The sequence below is a fragment of the Podarcis tiliguerta genome (genome assembly GCF_965153285.1).
Source record: "Podarcis tiliguerta genome assembly, chromosome: 5".
NCBI classification, from domain to species: domain Eukaryota; kingdom Metazoa; phylum Chordata; class Lepidosauria; order Squamata; family Lacertidae; genus Podarcis; species Podarcis tiliguerta.
This window is the reverse complement of record NC_139538.1, coordinates 91,528,262-91,546,259: the sequence shown is the minus strand read 5'-3', so window position 1 is coordinate 91,546,259 and position 17,998 is coordinate 91,528,262. Positions and strand designations below refer to the sequence as shown.

Below are 17,998 nucleotides of genomic sequence, written 5' to 3'. Positions count from 1 at the left end.
CCACTACAACTCATGGTTAGGTATGTGGAAGAGAAATCAAAGGCATCTTCATTTCTAAACTATTGATCCTCTGCTGATCTGGAGTGCTTAGCTCAATATTTTTAACATTTCTGAAAGCAAGGGACACAGATCCAATAGATACATACTCTTGAGCAGGGGTCTGGTACCCTCATTACGAAAATCTACAAAGGGACAATACAGAATTTTCTTGGCATATCGTACTCCTGAATAAAACAATTGACACCAGTATCGTAAAGGTTACATGATTTATATAGGGTTTTAGCTTTGTATGTACAGATTTCTTCAGAAATGAGTGCGGTGTAACCAGTCTGAAAAACTCCCAAAGTAGATTACATGTCGGTAACAGGCTTGGCTATTTTTGCTTCCTCAAGCTCAGCTTCCAGCCAGCGGAATGTGCGGTGGCGACGCAAGACTTCAATTGCTTTCTGTTCTATGGGAGTTGGGACAATACCCAAGTCCTCCAAGCCAGGAAGATCAGGGAATTTCATGTCTGTGGTATGGAACTTCAAACAAACAAAGAAGAAATGAGTGAACGGTGAGCCATCTTATAAATCCATCTCTCACACAGCTGCATCTTTACAAATCAAGTACAGTGGTGCCCCGCAAGACGAATGCCTCGCAAGACGGAAAACCTGCAAGACGAAAGGGTTTTCCGTTTGCAGAGGCGCTTTGCAGGACAAATTTCCCTATGGGCTTGCTTTGCAAGACGAAAAATGACGAAAAAATTTGAATTTTTTTTTTGCTCCAAAACCCCTTATTTTGAATCGCTAAGCTGCTAAAAGCATTTTAGCAGCAAAACCGCTAATCCCCCACCTCTTAAAAAGCCGTTTTTAGCCCTTAAATCGCCAATAGCGCTAATAGCGCTACTCCGTCAATGGGCTTGCTTCGCAAGACGATAAAACCGCAAGACGAAAAGACCCGTGGAACGGATTCTTTTCGTCTTGCGAGGCACCACTGTATGCAATATTATATCTTATTTTTTGGGTGGTTCTTTGGATTCCAAAGAGTTCATTAAGAGTTTCACATGAAACAGTCTGAAATCAAAAAGTTAACTTCAGCTACAAAATATACAATTAGATTTTCCCTATTTTAACATCTCTCTCTTATACCTGGTCAGAGGAAAGAATATTTATTGAGTGTATTTATTGAGTCTATTTTCCTATCTGTGATTAGAGTAGAGTCACAATTGTGACAACTTTTGTGTCTGGATTTCTCAGTGTGTGCCTGGATTTAAGCTCCTGCACAGCAGAAGACGTACCTACGGCTCTTTGCAAAGTTTCCACATTTTGCATTTGTCATATGCAACACTCACCCACTCTTATTGTGGGTTTGAAAACAATAACTTCTAGGGAATACCTGATCTCCGATGGACCCACCACCAGAAAGATGCATCCTGCTTATTAATAAAAAAAAGGAAGGGTAACGGGAGATGAAGGCTTTAGAACTACACAGGTTCCAAAGGAAACAAGAAACAAGCAGGAAAGAAAACTGCACTAAAGGGGAGAGGAAAACAGCAGCTCTTTAGGACCCCAGGGATTCCTCTTGTCTGGCGTCCAAACAATTCTCTTGTCAATCACAGCTCTGACATTGCTCATTGGCTAAAACACCAAAAGGTGGGAGCAGCCAGGCAGATTCATCCCACAGTAATTGCTTAGAACAGTGTTTACACATTTGCTTTATAACATTTTCTCTAGGACGTTAAATACTTTTTTAAAATGAAAGCTCAGAGTCAAGGCTCCTGCTAGCTTTGGATCTGGTACATCTGTACCACCTGCATCTACCTCTTGGCAGTCTTCAATGGACTCAACAGTCTGGAGCCACCTTTCCCAACCTAAAGATCTCCAGATGTTTTGGACACCAAGCATTTCTGACTATTTCCTGCTTGGCAGGGGGTTGGACTCGATGCCCCTTGTGGTCTCTTCCAACTCTATGATTCTATGATTCTATTTTTCATTATGGCTGGAGTTGTAAACAGAAAAATCTGGAGGGCATCACGTTTAGGGGGGCTAGTCTGGAAGAAGAGTACCTCTGCTTCCCCGCTCTGTACAAATAAGAAGTTTGCTTCAAGTAAGGCAGATTTAATTCACGGGTAGGCAAACTAGGGGCCGAATCCAGCCCAATCGCCTTCTAAGCATGTTTTTACATGAGTAGAATGTGTCCTTTTATTTAAAATGCATCTCTGGGTTATTTGTGGGGCCTGCCTGGTGTTTTTACATGAGTTGAATGGGTGCTTTTATTTAAAATGCATCTCTGGGTTATTTGTGGGGCATAGGAATTCGTTCATTTCCCACCCAAAAAATAGTCCAGCCCCCCCACAAGGTCTGAGGAACAGTGGACTGGCCCCCTGCTGAAAAAGTTTGCTGACCCCTGATAATTGATATGTTGCAACTCAAAAATTAAACATTGATTCCATCCCATTAATAAAATAAAAACTCCATATGTATGTAATGTTAAGAATGCATTCTAAAAATAACACTGTGAAAGAACACACACAGATAAACTTGTTCTGTATTCATATATATATATATAGAGAGAGAGAGAGAGTTCTTATATTGATTATCATTCTGATATTTTGTATTAATTTGCATTTTGTTCCATTCTTAACCACCTTAGGATGCGCAGGTGATAAGCAATAAACGAGATGAAAATGAAGGCAATCTTACCCGATCCACTTTGTCCCTTGTTATCCATGGCTCAAAAGGACTTATCTCAAAAAATCTTGCAAATAAGCTGTAATTCAAAGTGCCACAATAATTAATACCATGGCTGAACATAGGCAAGGATCTAACTGTTCTTCTCTCAAATCAGCTAGTGAAGTTTCACTCGCTTCGAATTGCTCCACCAGACAAAACAGACTACTTTGTATTTATTAATTCTATCAACCAAAGTAACTGTTGAAAGGAAAAGTTAACTGAAGCCACAAGACACACGTGCTGAAGTTGGGAAAGTGCTGAGAGAACTGAGCTGGCACATCAAGTGAGGCTGGGAGAGGACGGGACTGGAGCGACTCATGAGCAGAATTTGACAATTCCCTTAAAGGTAAAAGTAAAGGTAAAGGGACCCCTGACCATTAGGTCCAGTCGTGACCGACACTGGGGTTGCAGCGCTCATCTCGCTTTACTGGCCGAGGGAGCCAGTGTACAGCTTCCGGGTCATGTGGCCAGCATGACTAAGCCGCTTCTGGCAAACCAGAACAGCACACAGAAACGCCATTTACCTTCCCGCTGGAGCGGTACCTATTTATCTACTTGCATTCTGATGTGCTTTTGAACTGCTTGGTTGGCAGGAGCTGGGACAGAGCAACAGGAGCTTACCCCGTCGCAGGGATTTGAACCGCCGACCTTCTGATCGGCAAGTCCTAGGCTCTGTGGTTTAACCCACAGCGCCACCCGTGTCCCTGAAAATGAAATGAAACCTGAAAATATTGCAATAGTAATTTCTGTTCTGCAAGTCTCATGGAGGGCATCCATCATGTTTGAGATGGTACCACCCTTTGGAGTACATATAGACAGGGCCAATTCCAGGCGACTTCACCAGGTGGGATGGCAGATGGGGGATGAAGGATTATGAAGGATATGATCTGGGTCTGCTGCCCTTCCTGAGCTTATTATTAGAGTAGTCCTTGAATCCATGTCTGCTCTTTACTGGATGAGACCTGCCACAAGGCTCCCAATTTCCATTGATGGAAAGGACTTCCTGGACCTGCTAAGTCATCAAGTGTCTTGTGGCTACTGCATAACCTAGGTGAGGGCCTCATACCCAGAAAGATCAGGCCAAGGAATGAAGGAGGGAAGCCATGGCCAGGGTTCAAGGCACCTTCCCTAGGACGCCAAATGCCCTGTAGGGGCCTCTGGAGAAAGCCCCTTTTTTAAATGATGGGGAGGGGGACTATTTCTTCTCAAAACGCATTACGGTTCCCTCAGTGCGAGAAGTGAGGTTACCGGCAACCAGGCAGAGGGCCTTCTTGGTAGTGGCGCCCGCTCTGTGGAACGCCCTCCCATCAGATGTCAAGGAAATAAACAATTATCTGACTTTTAGAAGACATCTGAAGGCAGCCCTGTTTAGGGAAGTTTTTAATGTTTGTTGTTTTATTGCATTTTTAATATTCTGTTGAGAGCCTCCCAGAGTGGCTGGGGAAACCCAGCCAGATGGGCGGGGTATAAATAATTTATTATTATTATTATTATTATTATTAGCCAGTTAAAAGCTTTCCTGAGAGCATTCTTGTTGCCAGTTCAGAGGTCCCAAAATAAGAGTGGCTACAGTACATACTCTTGCTTAGGGCTCTCTTCACCTTGAGTGACAGAAGGCGGGCAGATTCTCCTGGCACATATTTTTAATGCCACCTCCCTAACTCAACATTCAGGCTGCAGAACCTGAGCCCAGACTGATTAAGGCTCAAGCTACACATGACACTTAATGACGTCCAGTTCTCCTCACTCTCAAAAGCAAGCATACAGCAATTGCAATCAAACAGACAGAGATAGTAAATAGAGAAGAGGGATGTCTTAAGTTTTTCTTCTCTGTCAGTCATCTACCTCCCAAAAACATTCTCCATCCCCAAACTACTTTGGGCTTGTGGCAAGAAACAGAGGTAACATCTCTTGTGTTCCCTCTAAAATCCAGGCCTAGTCCCCTGATGAAGAATGCAGACTGCGCACCTGCTTTCAATGGCAGAGATGAACAGATTTGTGTGCGCACACAAGGGAAAAAAACCAAACAACCAACACAAGTAGTTGGAGCCTCAGAGGTAACAACTTGTCAACAAAAAACATATCAAGACTTACTGATAAAGAGGACGGGGCATAGGATACGGAAAGAAATTTCTGTGGAGTACTGAATAAGCATACTCTACGAGGTCGTGAAGGAGGTATCTGTTAGGGCTGCAAAGAAACAGACATTAAGTTGTAAATTTGAGAAAGAGGCCTTGGTCTAAAATGGGGTGCTGGTACCACCAGGAAGGATGTGGCGCAGCCTTTGTTTTAGCCACGGTGGTCACTGGTAATGAGCAGCTTCCACCAACCCCTCCGCCCAAACCTACAGCCAAACCTTAATTATGTAAAAATATAGTCAAAAGTATTGTCACAAAGGCTGCAAGCCACCCCCAATCTCTGCCAAGTGGTAGCAAGGTGGGTTCTAGGTCAGTGTTTCCCAACCTTTGGCCTCCAGCTGTTTTTGGACTACAACTCCCATCATCCCTAGCTAGCAAGACCCAGTGGTCAGGGATGATGGGAATTGTAGTCCCTAAACAGCTGGAGACCAAAGGTTGGGAAACACTGTTCTAGGTGGTCATGTTTCCATAGGGAATCAAGGCGCAGTGAAGATGCTGCGTCTTTAAGAAATATGGTTTATTTTACACATACAGTGGTACCTTGGTTCTTGAACTTCTCACATCTGACTAACACAATATTCTTGTAAAATTATGCAGACTTTAAGGGTATAATAAAATTAGGGGTTCGGGCATGTGAACAGGAAAAAGAGCATTCTCCCCAAATGCTTGCACAACTTACACATAAAAGAAGGTCTCTGTAGTGAACACATACCATCGAAATCAGGCTTCCTCAAACTCGCCCCTCCAGATGTTTTTGGCCTACAACTCCCATGATCCCTAGCTAGCAGGACCAGTGGTCAGGGATGATGGGAATTGTAGTCTCAAAACATCTGGAGGGCCGAGGTTGAGGAAGCCTCATCTAAATCCACTGCAACAGTTTTTAAAAAAAACAACAGGGGGCCGGGAAATGCCTGTAGTGATTTAAGGTGGTCTGAGTAAAAATAATAATAGTAACCAACAACCTACCCAGTCAATGCATAAGTTTTCCCTTTTGAATCCGGGTCCTTAATAGCACTAATTATAGCCTTTGCTACATCAACAACCTATGGGATAATATTTAAGAAAAATTAGCATATATTTTAAAGTTACCTTTTTTTAAGCAAGGTCAAAAAGGTAATGAAATATATACAAAAGGAAAAGAGGTATGAAATATGTATCATAAAATGTATTTTCCAACAATACCTACATAGATAGGCTGCTTCACAGTTTTCTTGCCCATAGCAATCATAGGCACGCCCCAGAACCAGCGCATGTCTGAATTAAGAGAGATCAATTACTGGAGGATAGAAGTGAGGCTGTTAAGAGGTCAAAGAGCAATAACAACAGTACTGGAAAGTAAAGATCTCAAATGCACCTGAAGGTGACAGGACAATTGCCTGCACGAATCTCCTGCATCCGCCCCAAGAAAATGTAAACGCTTTAACTGAGGATGCTCAAAACTTTCAGCAAGCTGAAGCTCACTCTTTGGATACAGCTACTAGATCTGGCAATTGAACATCATTGTTTGAAAATGTTGTGCTAATGCAGTGGGGTGGCAGGAGAGGCTGATCTATGAAGCTGGAAGTCCGAGGTTCAAATCTTGTCTCTGCCATGAACATGAAAGTGGCCTCAGACAAGTCATTCATTTCCCTAGCTCCATTTCCCATCTCTATGATGGGTATAATCTGTTATAAGGGTCGCTGAGATAGCACTGATCACTTAAAAAGGAGTAAATAAATTAATAATAATAATAATAATAATAATAATAATAATTTATTTATACCCCGCCCATCTGGCTGGGCTTCCCCAGCCACTCTGGGCAGCTTCCAACAAAATATTAAAATACAGTAAATACAGTAATGATTTTTCATATCAAACAGTGTCATCAACGCTATGGAAATTATCTAGGAGGAAGGCACTGTAACTTAATTAACAAGCCAACCCCATGAGCCTATCTGCATCTCCCAACTTTGCATTTCTATCTCTTTCACCACACTCCACTGCCAAACTCCTGGAAGAAGACTAACACTGGAATCCTATACATATCTAGTCAGAAGCAAGTCCTATTGGTTTCAGTGGGATTTGCTCCCAGGTAAGCAAATACAGGATTGCAGCCTCACTGGAAGCCCCCATAAAGAAAAGGTAAAGGTACCCCTGACAGTTAAGTCCAGTCATGGACGACTCTGGGGTTGCGCGCTCATCTCACTCTATAGGCCGAGGGAGCCGGCATTTGTCCACAGACAGCTGGTCATGTGGCCAGCATGACTAAGCCGCTTCTGGAGCACCAGAGCAGCGCACGGAAACGCCATTTACCACTCCCGCCGGAGTGGTACCTATTTATCTACTCGCACTTTGACGTGCTTTCAAACTGCTAGGTGGTAAGAACTGCTAGGTAAAGAAACATAATAAACCGATCACAAAATTATGGTCATGTTGCTCCAAAACTGCATACTTATAAGGAAACTATCAATAGGAAGCATATGTTCAGTTTATTTACTTACTACAAACTTGGTTTCCAGCTGTTTTTGGACTACAAGTCCCATCATCCCTAGCTAGCACGAGCAGTTGTCAGGGATGATGGGAACTGTAGTCAGAAAAACAGCTGGAGTCCCAAGACTGGGAAGCACTGTTCTAGAAGATGAATTTGGAATCTTTTGCCAAATTCTGACTGTCTGAAATTCCATTTCGCCTGGGCTCAAGGAAATCTAAATTCCATTTCTAGAGTACCGTATTTTTTGCTCTATAAGACTCACTTTTTCCCTCCTAAAAAGTAATGGGAAATGTGTGTGCGTCTTATGGAGCAAATGCAGGCTGCGCAGCTATCCCAGAAGCCAGAACAGCAAGAGGGATTGCTGCTTTCGCTGCGCAGCGATCCCTCTTGCTGTTCTGGCTTCTGGGATTCAGAATATTTTTTTTCTTGTTTTCCTCCTCCAAAAACTAGGTGCGTCTTATGGTCTGGTGCGTCTTATAGAGCGAAAAATACGGTAAATAATGCAAACAATTCGAATACATGGTCCTGCATCTCTCTGTAAATATGACAAAAATGGGGATAAGTGCGGGTGGGGCGGGGAGGAGAGTTCTAATAGAGAGGAACTCAGGAATATGATTTCATTTTAAAAAATTAAAAATAAACCAAGCAAACATATTCTCTACCGGCTTGGCATACTTTACACTCAACAATGCTAAACTTAAGTCTCAGAAACAGATAGGATTTTCTGGTGGGCTGGAGCAAAATTACCGTATTTTTTGCTCTATAGGACGCACTTTTCCCCCTCCAAAAATTGAGGGGAAATGTGTGTGCGTCCTATGGAGCGAATGCAGGCTCCTTGGCTTCAGCGATCGCAACGTGAAGTCTCCGAAGCGCAGAGGGATCGCTCCCTCCGCGCTCTGGAGGCTACGTGTTGCTTTCGCTGAAGCCTGGAGAGCGAGAGGGGTCTGTGCGCACCGACCCCTCTCGCTCTCCAGGCTTCCAAGGTTGCCGCCTGAAGCCCCCGGAGCACAGTGGGAGGTCCCTTTTCCTTTTGCAAGACTCTCCCAGCTTCAGCAGAGAGGGAGAGGGAGAGCTGCGCAGCGCCCCTTCAGTGAAGCAGGAGGAGAAATGGAAGTGGAAGGTTCCGTTTCTCCTGCCGCTTCGCTGAAGGGGCGCTGAGCAGAAAGGGGGAGAATTTTTTTTTCTCGTTCTCCCCCTCTAAAACAAGGTGGGTCCTATGGTCGGGTGCGTCCTATAAAGTGAAAAATACGGTAGTTCACTTAGATGTGCAAAGCACATGCAAGACAATTAGGATTCTGCTATTTACAGGAAAGCTCATCTGTTGGCCCATGAATACAACGCATTTCCCATGGAATAAAAGGTACAGTAGGCTAAAAGCCAAATACATTCTTTCCTGGCACCATAACAAGTTGCTAAGATCTGAAGCAAAAGCTCAAGGATGATTGCTGAATAGATCTGAATAAGACCTTAATACAGATTTTCACAATTATTCTACAATTCTAATTAAGTACAAATGCAGTGTGAAGAGATATTCCATCCCTTGCTCTCTGATATTACTTTCTCTCAAGGAAACAAATTTTATGCTGCAAGGAGTGTACTTACTTGCATAATGGTTGAAAAACCTATCCTCTCTCCCGTACATTTCAGAAGGCTTCATAATGATGGCATCTGGAAATTCTTCCCTCACAACCTTCTCTCCAACAGCCTGCCATCAGGTCATTAGAAAGTGATTAATTTCCCATGCAAGTTCAAGATGCACAGTGCTACGAAACTATAATAAAATTTAGAGATACCCTTGGGTAACACACTGCATACACTTGGGCTCTTTGGCATAATTTAATTTTTAAAAAAAATCCAGCCTAGGTTTACAAGAATATACAAATCTATATATTAACATATGGCAATGTAACAGTATTTTTTCTTTTCTTTTTTCATTCTCACACACTTTCTTTTCTTTCATTCTTTCTTCCTCTCGCTCTTTTTATAAATGAAATTCTCTTAATAAAATATTAATAATAATAATAAAATGTTCCAGTCTATCGGACAGAACACATATTTAGCACCATGAAATATGTAACCTAGGAAACACAAGAATTAACAGCAAGCAGAATGAAGTCCATGCAGACAGCAGGGTAACTACAATGAATGTAAAGACACAAAATCCATCAAAGGGCTTATCTACACTTCTGTTTGGGGATGCGGGTGGCGCTGTGGTCTAAACCACTGAGCCTAGGACTTGCCGATCAGAAGGTCGGTGGTTCAAATCCCCATGACGGGGTGAGCTCCCGTTGCTCGGTCCCTGCTCCTGCTAACCTAGCAGTTCGAAAGCACATCAAAGTGCAAGTAGATAAATAGGTACCGCTCCAGCGGGAAGGTAAACGGTGTTTCCGTGCGCTGCTCTGGTTCGCCAGAAGCAGCTTAGTCATGCTGGCCACATGACCCGGAAGCTGTACACCGGCTCCCTCGGCCAATAAAGCGAGATGAGTGCCGCAACCCCAGAGTCGGCCATGATTGGACCTAATGGTCAGGGGTCCCTTTACCTTTTACACTTCCTTTTGCTCCAGCACTTTTCCCTAGGAAAACCAAGTTTAGGACTGAACTGGAGCAAACAGCAATCAGGTTTTCAAAGGATTGCCGTTTGTTCTGATTTATCGCTAAAGAGCAGTTTTTTCTAGGGGAAAGCGGAAGGACAAAGGCAAAACTGCTCAGACCGGTACCTAGAAAGCACTGCTCATATCCATGCCTTCTAGGCCCAGGACAAGCAGGAGTGTGAATGAGCCCATAGACCGTATCTTTCCAAAATTCTACTTTGCAACCAGTAAGGTAAAGGTAAAGGGACCCCTGACCATTAGGTCCAGTCACGGACAACTCTGGGGTTGTGGCGCTCATCTCGCTTTACTGGCCGAGGGAGCCGGTGTACAGCTTCCAGCTCATGTGGCCAGCATGACTAAGCCGCTTCTGGCGAACCAGAGCAGCGCACGGAAACGCCGTTTACCTTCCCGCTGGAGCGGTACCTGTTTATCTACTTGCATTTTTGACGTACTTTCGTACTGCTAGGTTGGCAGGAGCAGGGACCAAACAACGGGAGCTCACCCCGTCGTGGGGATTCAAACCGCTGACCTTCTGATCGGCAAGTCCCTTGCAACCAGTAAGAAACACTGAGTGACTCCGATTACTTAAATTTGTGTACACTGTAAGTGTACACAAATTTAAGTAATCGGAGTCACTCAGTGTTTCAAAAAAAATATTTTTTTGAAATATTTTTCAAAAGCAGCCTTATGGCATCTAGGAAATCTGTATGAAAGGTGCAGACATACAAAATCACACACACACAGACACACAACTACAGATGACACTGTAATTAATCATAGCAGAAAGTGAACAGATTAGTGTTAGACACACATAAGAAAGGACAAAAGACACTCAAATCAATAGTTAACTTTCCCTACAAATTTAAACAAGAGTTTTAAAACTGTTCAAACACTACGCAAGCCTCATTTTGCTCTAGAAGAGTTTTTGGATTAGGAAATTCACTGAGTACCCTGAATCTATCTCAGCAATAATTCTTGAAGAGTTTCTCACCCCAGAGGTTAAGAAGTCTCCCCTCAAGTCTTTTTGTCGCTCTCTTCCTTGTCAAATATGAAACAGCAACTATTGAGGGACCAGCAGGATTTAAATATACCTAATTCCAATCAAATTTTGGCTTCCTGTTGGGACCATTATGGGTTTTTTTGCACAGAATACCCTGAATATGGAATTGCAAAACACCAACATCTAAAAACAAACACAAACTAATGAAAAACTTACTTTATTTCTAAGGTATTTTGAAGGACTTTTCATGTCTGCATTCAGATGAGAAACGTGAACCAAAGTTTCTATCCCAGCTTCCTTTGAGAGCTGAGCAATTTCCCTGGGAATATTAACAAAGACGTCTTCATACCTAAAGTTTCTGGAATAAAGCATAAAGAACAGAATAAAAACCAAGCTCCTTCCAAAATTTAGCAGGTCACATCACAGTCTGATATCCCTCGTATTTACGGGACCGCCTCTCCTGGTCTGCCCTGCAGAGGACCTTAAGGTCCATGAATAACCACAGTTTAGAGGTCCCGGGCCCTAAGGAAGTCAGACTATCCTCCACCAGGGCCAGGGCCTTTTTAGTGATGGCTCCGACCTGGTGGAATGCTCTGTCCCATGAGACTAGGGCCCTTCAGGATTTAACCTCCTCCTGTCAGGCCTGTAAGACAGAGCTATTCTGCCTGGCCTTTAATTTGAATTCAGCCTGATCTTTTATTTCCCTTCCCGTCTCTTCCCTCCCCCTCCCCTTTTATGAAGATTACCCGCTCTGAGACCCCACAGCTAATTCTCCCCTGGCCTCCTCACTGGCCCAAGTAGGACTAATTCAGCCAGCTAGCCCTGGGGATTATCTATGATTATCTTATCTATTATGCTTATTAGATAGATTTCCCCTAAACTGATTTCTGAACTTTGAATTTTATTGTTATGCATGTTTTTATACTGTGTTTTATGCTGCTTTTATAATTAAGTGTTTTAAATTTGTTGTTAGCCGCCCTGAGCCCGGTTTTTGAACCGGGAAGGGCCGGGTATAAATAAAAAAATATTTATTTATTTATTGCATGCCTTCAGTCTATGTGACCTCAATCTATCCAAGAGAGACAAAGAAGAAAGTTACCTTGTTTCCCACTCTTTGCCAACAAGATTGATGACTACATTGCTGTGCTCAAGAGCTCTTCGGGTAGAATCTTTGTCACGCGGATCCCATTCCTGATAGCCACAGCACAAATCAAGAGAGAAATGAAATAAAAGTACAAAAAGCCTTTCAGGAAGATGTCATTTATGGCCCATACCAAACTTTCAACTATTTAGCAAGTGATGCTAGCCGATCATGAACCAGACTGGAATAATGCAAAGAGCATACCATGAACAGCAGTTGTCCCAGGTCACCCATGGGTCGAAGGTACATGACATCATAAGGCTCACAGCGATATGGGACGATGACTTGGGAGCCGATACGCCCTAAAATTAGAAAGGGGTTTTAAAAGGAGAACTAGGGCATGAGATTAATTGAGGGTGTTCTATTTTAAGCACCGGAAAACATCAATGCTTGGCCATATAACTCTACCTGCTGTAATCAATACAATAACTTTAATTCTTTAATGGTGTTTTCAAAGGGGCTTCATGGAAGCCACAATCCTAACACTACATATACCCTACAGAAGGGGTCAGCAAACTTTTTCAGCAGGGGGCCGGTCCAATGTCCCTCAGACCTTGTGGGGGGGCCAGACTATATTTTGAAAAAAAATATGAACCATTTCCTATGCTTCACAAATAACACAGAGATACATTTTAAATAAAAGGACACATTCTACTCATGTAAAAACATGCTGATTCCCGGACCGTCCATGGGCTGGATTTAGAAGGAAATTGGTCCAGATTCGGCCCCCGGGCATTAGTTTGCCTACCCATGCCCTACAGACATTTTAATTTTGGTTCCACAGCTTCCCACAACACAGCAAGCTACTCTGGAAACTGGGGGAAATTTCAAAAGGGAACAGGGGAAAGGAGCAACGGGATCTACTTGATTGATTGACCTATTTAAAATATTTTTTAAAGTCTGTTCCCCTGCTGGGAGTAACTCAAGTTCTTGAACACACTTAAAAGATGTCAGTTGCAAAACTGGTGTTATTGGTTTTGTGGTGGGTATAAATTAATACAGTGGTGCCTCGCAAGACGAAAAGAATCCGTTCCGTGAGTCTCTTCGTCTAGCGGTTTTTTCGTCTTGCGAAGCAAGCCCATTAGTGGATTAGCGGATTAGTGCTATTAGCGGTTTAGCGGCTATTAGCGGCTATTAAAGGCTTATGGGATTAGCGGATTAGCGGCTAAAAGCCTATTAGCAGCTTAGTGCCTTAGCAAAAGGGGGTGGGGAGCGGAAAAAAACCCCCAGGAATCACAAGACATTTTCATCTTGCGAAGCAAGCCCATAGAGAAATTCGTCCTGCGAAGCACCTCCAAAACGGAAAACCCTTTCGTCTAGCGGGTTTTCTGTCTTGCGAGGCATTCGTCTTGCGGGGCACCACTGTAAATGGTAGGATTTTGATTATTTGGGATATGAATGAAAATGCATGCTGCATAACTGGGCCAGACAAGGAATCCCTGGCCAGGCTTACACAAATCTGCCTAGCTGAGCAGAGGAATTAACATGACAAAAGGTGTTGATGGCCCATTTTAGAGGAATCTTGGGCCTGCAGGTACAGAGGTTGCCAAGGTGATGGATGTGTGTGAGAGAGGTAACAAGAAAAGTGTATTCAGCAAGGTGTGCAGGGAAGAAGATGGGGTAGCAGAGACAGAGACCCATCTTGGGCAGGCTGGAAGAGATGCCTTGGACTCCAGAGCTGCCCTGCTGTGGAGAACAATACCGTGCTGGAAGATCTATACTCCCTCTAGACTGAATGTGTAAATATGTGAATAAATCGTATTTCTTAGGACAGCCTCCACCATATCTTGATTCTCAAAAAAACCCACAGATCCTGGGTGAGTGATCCCCCTGGAATCTTGCCACAGCTTGGCAGAGATTGAAGGTGGCATTCAACCTTTGTAAGGGGGGTGGAACCTTTAAGAGGTGGACTCAGAGAAGAAAATCCTCACTTAGTACAGGTGATAAAAGGGTTGAAAACTACCATCTTGAACCATCATGGCTCCTTGGGGATTTAGCCTGTTTCCCATCCCTATCTGCCACCAGCATCTTGACCAAAGGTCATTCATTTTTCATCGTACTTGAAATAGGTAACAGAAAGAAAAAAGAAGTTTGGTATTTAGGCACACAGTAACTATTGGGACATTTAGTGAACAGCAAGGCATGCAATCAGCTACAATGGGTCAAAACCTTCACATTTCAAACATGTGTAAGCAGCACAAGATGTTGAGTCCCAGGTCCCAGGGTCAATCAACAGTAGGAGGAATCGTAGACCTGCAGAGTTGGAAGGGACCCAAAGGGTCATCCAGCCCAACCCCTAAGCTCTGTGAACTTACAGATCGGTTTACATCTTGCAAGAGACACTATATCTGATTCATTTTCCTGTTAAATATCCAGACATCTCAAATTTAGTTTTGGGGAAAATTACCCAGGCGATTGACGACGTATCGTCCCAGGAAGCCTGTAGCCCCAAAGACAGTAGCCGCAATGCCACTGACAGAGGAGCGGCCACTTCTTCCATGAGGAATCACCAAGTGATGAACTTGACGGTCTTGCTGGACAACAGGAAATGCAGCTGGAGAAGCACCATAGCCTAAAATACAAGAAAATGGAAGCGATACGTGAATAATAATAATAATAATAATTTATTATTTATTCCCTGCCCATCTGGCTGGGTTTCCCCAGCCACTCTGGGCGGCTTCCAACAAAACACTAAAATACAATAACCTATTAAACGTTAAAAGCTTCCCTAAACAGGGCTGCCTTCAGATGTCTTCTAAAACTCTGGTAGTTATTTTTCTCTTTGACATCTGATGGGAGGGTGTTCCACAGGGCAGGTGCCACTACCGAGAAGGCCCTCCGCCTGGTTCCCTGTAACTTGGCTTCTTCCAGCGAGAGAACCGCCAGAAGGCCCTCGGCACTGGACCTCAGTGTCCGGGCAGAACGATGGAGGTGGAGACGCTCCTTCAGGTATACCGGACCGAGGCCGTATAGGACTTTAAAGGTCAGCACCAATACTTTGAATTGTGCTCGGAAATGTACTGGGAGCCAATGTGGGTCTTTCAAGACCAGTGTTATATGGTTAAACCACAGAGCCTAGGACTTGCCGATCAGAAGGTCGGCGGTTCGAATCCCCGTGACGGAGTGAGCTCCTGTTGCTCGGTCCCTGCTCCTGCCAACCTAGCAGTTCGAAAGCACGTCAAAGTGCAAGTAGATAAATAGGTACCAATCCGGCAGGAGGGCAAGTAGATAAATAGGTACCAATCTGGCAGGAAGGTAAACAGCGTTCTCGTGCGCTGCTCTGGTTCGCCAGAAGCGGCTTAGTCATGCTGGCCACATGACCCGGAAGCTGTACGCCAGCTCCCTCGGCCAATAAAGTGAGATGAGCGCCGCAACCCCAGAGTCGGTCACGACTGGACCTAATGGTCAGGGGTCCCCTTTACCTTTACCTTACCTTCAGTAGCTTAGGGCCTCATCAAACCAAAACCCAGCCCTGCCTCTGAGACTGTCCAACTGCCCTATCAGACACTGTTGGGGGAGTCTGGGAGGTTTTATTCGGATGAATAAAGCCAATAAACAAGGGAAAGTGGGGGGGGGGAGGTATGTGTACATGTACAGTGGTACCTCGGGTTAACTACTTAATTTGTTCTGGAGGTCCGTACTTAACTTGAAACTGTTCTTAACCTGAAGCACCACTTTAGCTAATGGGGCCTCCTGCTGCTGTCGTGCCACCAGAGCACGATTTCTGTTCTCATCCTGAAGCAAAGTTCTTAACCCGAGGTAGTATTTCTGGGCTAGCAGAGTCTGTAACCCGAAGCGTATGTAACCCGAGGTACCATTGTAAATAAAAAGAAGCGAGAAGCGGCTTTCGGGATTTTGCCACAGAGCCTTTCCTTAGAAGTGTTCCGCTGCCTCTCGCAGGGAAGCCGCCTGCCTCAGACTCCAGTGGCAGGGAGTTCCGAAGGGCAGGCGGAAAGCTTCCCAAAGAGGAGGCGCGTCGCCCAGGGGGGACCTCGCAGGCTCACAGCGCCGCCGTGACCTTCCCGAAGGACGGCCCCTCGGCGGCGAGGAGACCCCCGCTCTCCCCCCTACCCCCCCCCGGCTACGAAGAGGAAGAGGAGGGATGGACCCCCACTCGCTGCCGCCGCCGCCTCTTACCCGCCCTCGGAGGAGTCAGGAGGGCCCTGCAGGGGAGCCGGGAGACCCGAGCGGAAGCCGCCATCTTGCCCCCGTCGCCTCGCCCCGCCCCGCGACGGGTGCCGCGCGAGGCCAATCGAGGAGCGATCGAAGGGAAACGGCCTCTCCGAAAGCGCGTCGGGCGGGGACGACGGAGCGCGCAGGAATTGATCTGCGGGTTTTCGACAGGGCGGGCGGGCGAATCTGTTTTTTTCATAACAAAAAACGACGGAATTGGGGTGCATTATTTTATATGAGGCACAGGTATCAAAGAAGGGCCAGCGGTTCATTTTGTTTTATTTTTATATTATTATTATTATGCATTTTTATCATTAATGTAACTGATGCACATGAATGATGTTAAAGAGTAGTATCTCTGAAAATAAAAAATGCAGAATACAGGACTATAAGGTGTTTCCTAACATTTTAATGGAATTTGAATCCAGTTTCAAAAGGGGGGGATCAAATACTCTCTCGCCATCAGTGTAAAGGACTTTCTAAATTATTTACTTTCTACAAAAAATGACTAAACCTAAAGTTACCCAAAATCAAAGGGAAAGGCCTTAAGACGTGAGCATAGCAGAAGATGAAATAAAATAAACAATTAAGCAGCATCCATCGCCAGGTGAAAATGATAGGTGAATTTTATAAATAAATAAAAACCCCTATATTAATATTTTGATTCCAAATTTAGAACTACTTTTTTTAATAATTACTGGAAGATGTCTGGTGGAAATCTAGAATAATATTACTTTTGAAATCAGGTGAATATCCCAGTTGTAATGGATTGTAATTAATCAAGATGTGGAAATAGGTTTTTAAAGTTTGACAGTTAGACTAAGTCATATAGCGCCTAAGGTTATTAATTTGAATAATTAAATCAAGGCAGATAGCTGACTCTGTAACAGGAGTATTAAATATAATTAATCACTGCAGCACTCCTACAGTGGCCCTTTCTATTCAAGCCACCAAAGCTTTTAATAAAGTTAATTGAGATTTTCTTAAAAGCTTATTAAAATTTCAGAAATTTGGCCCCCCAAAAATATAGGAATCATTAATCAACTTTAAAGCAACAATTTGGCTCATCTTCATATCAGTGACAGGGATTGTAATATTTTTTTCAAATTGCAATGGTATTAAACAAAGCCTTATCTCCACTTTTATTTGCTTTTTATCTAGAACCTACTGCTGAACTATAAGAAATGACCCAGAAGTAGAGAATATCCAAATAAATCGCACACAATACTGTATTTGAGTATTTGCTTATTCTTTTATGATTAACAAATCATGAACAATCAACAAAGTAATATATATCTTTGGTTTCGGATTTTGGCAGACGGTCGGGTCTTCAAATAAACTTAAAAAGATATCAGAAACACTACGTTTTGACCGAAACGGTTGTTTTCTTGGAAAAGAAAACAACTTATGCAAGAAATTACACATATATCAACACATTACAGTCATACCTCGGGTTAAATATGCTTCGAGTTGAGCGCGTTCGAGTTGCGCTCCTCAGCAACCTGGAAGTAACGGAACGCGTTACGTCCGGGTTTCGCCGCTTGCGCATGCGCAGACGCTCAAAATGACATCACACGCATGTGCAGAAGCAGCGAAAAGTGACACGCACGTGCGCAGACGTGCCATTGCTAGTTACATTTACCTCTAGATGCGAACGGGGCTCCAGAACGGATCCCGTTCGTATCTAGAGGTGCCACTGTACAAGTCAATAAAAGATTTGGTAGAGATTTTCCCTAAAAAAAACTTGTAATGCTAGAAAAGACATGTGAGG

At 43.9% G+C, this 17,998-nt stretch overlaps 2 protein-coding genes across 2 annotated transcripts in view; one reads left to right on the top strand and one right to left on the bottom strand.

Moving 5' to 3' along the window:
* The window catches only part of AKAP3 (A-kinase anchoring protein 3), a 164,938-nt gene that overhangs the window by 134,946 nt on the left and 11,994 nt on the right, over positions 1-17,998 (top strand). The gene's annotated exons all lie outside the window — the stretch shown is intronic.
* Positions 253-16,325, bottom strand: NDUFA9 (NADH:ubiquinone oxidoreductase subunit A9). The gene is made up of 11 exons (XM_083440899.1): positions 16,192-16,325; positions 14,462-14,626; positions 12,259-12,356; positions 12,013-12,104; positions 11,130-11,271; positions 8,925-9,027; positions 6,039-6,106; positions 5,819-5,895; positions 4,809-4,904; positions 2,685-2,751; positions 253-524 (listed from the first exon to the last, which is right to left on the bottom strand). Exons 1-11 carry the CDS (start codon positions 16,253-16,255, stop codon positions 351-353), a joined length of 1,146 nt encoding a protein of 381 aa, XP_083297025.1. The 5' UTR covers positions 16,256-16,325; the 3' UTR covers positions 253-350.

Coding starts and splice junctions, on each gene's coding strand:
- NDUFA9 (XM_083440899.1), bottom strand. CDS start 16,255: ATGGCGGCTTCCGCTCGGGTCTCCCGGCTCCCCTGCAGGGCCCTCCTG. Junction 14,627..16,191: donor CCTGACTCCTCCGAGGGCGG/GTAAGAGGCGGC, acceptor CTTGTATTTTAG/GCTATGGTGCTTCTCCAGCT. Junction 9,028..11,129: donor CAAAATACCTTAGAAATAAA/GTAAGTTTTTCA, acceptor ACCTGATGGCAG/GCTGTTGGAGAGAAGGTTGT.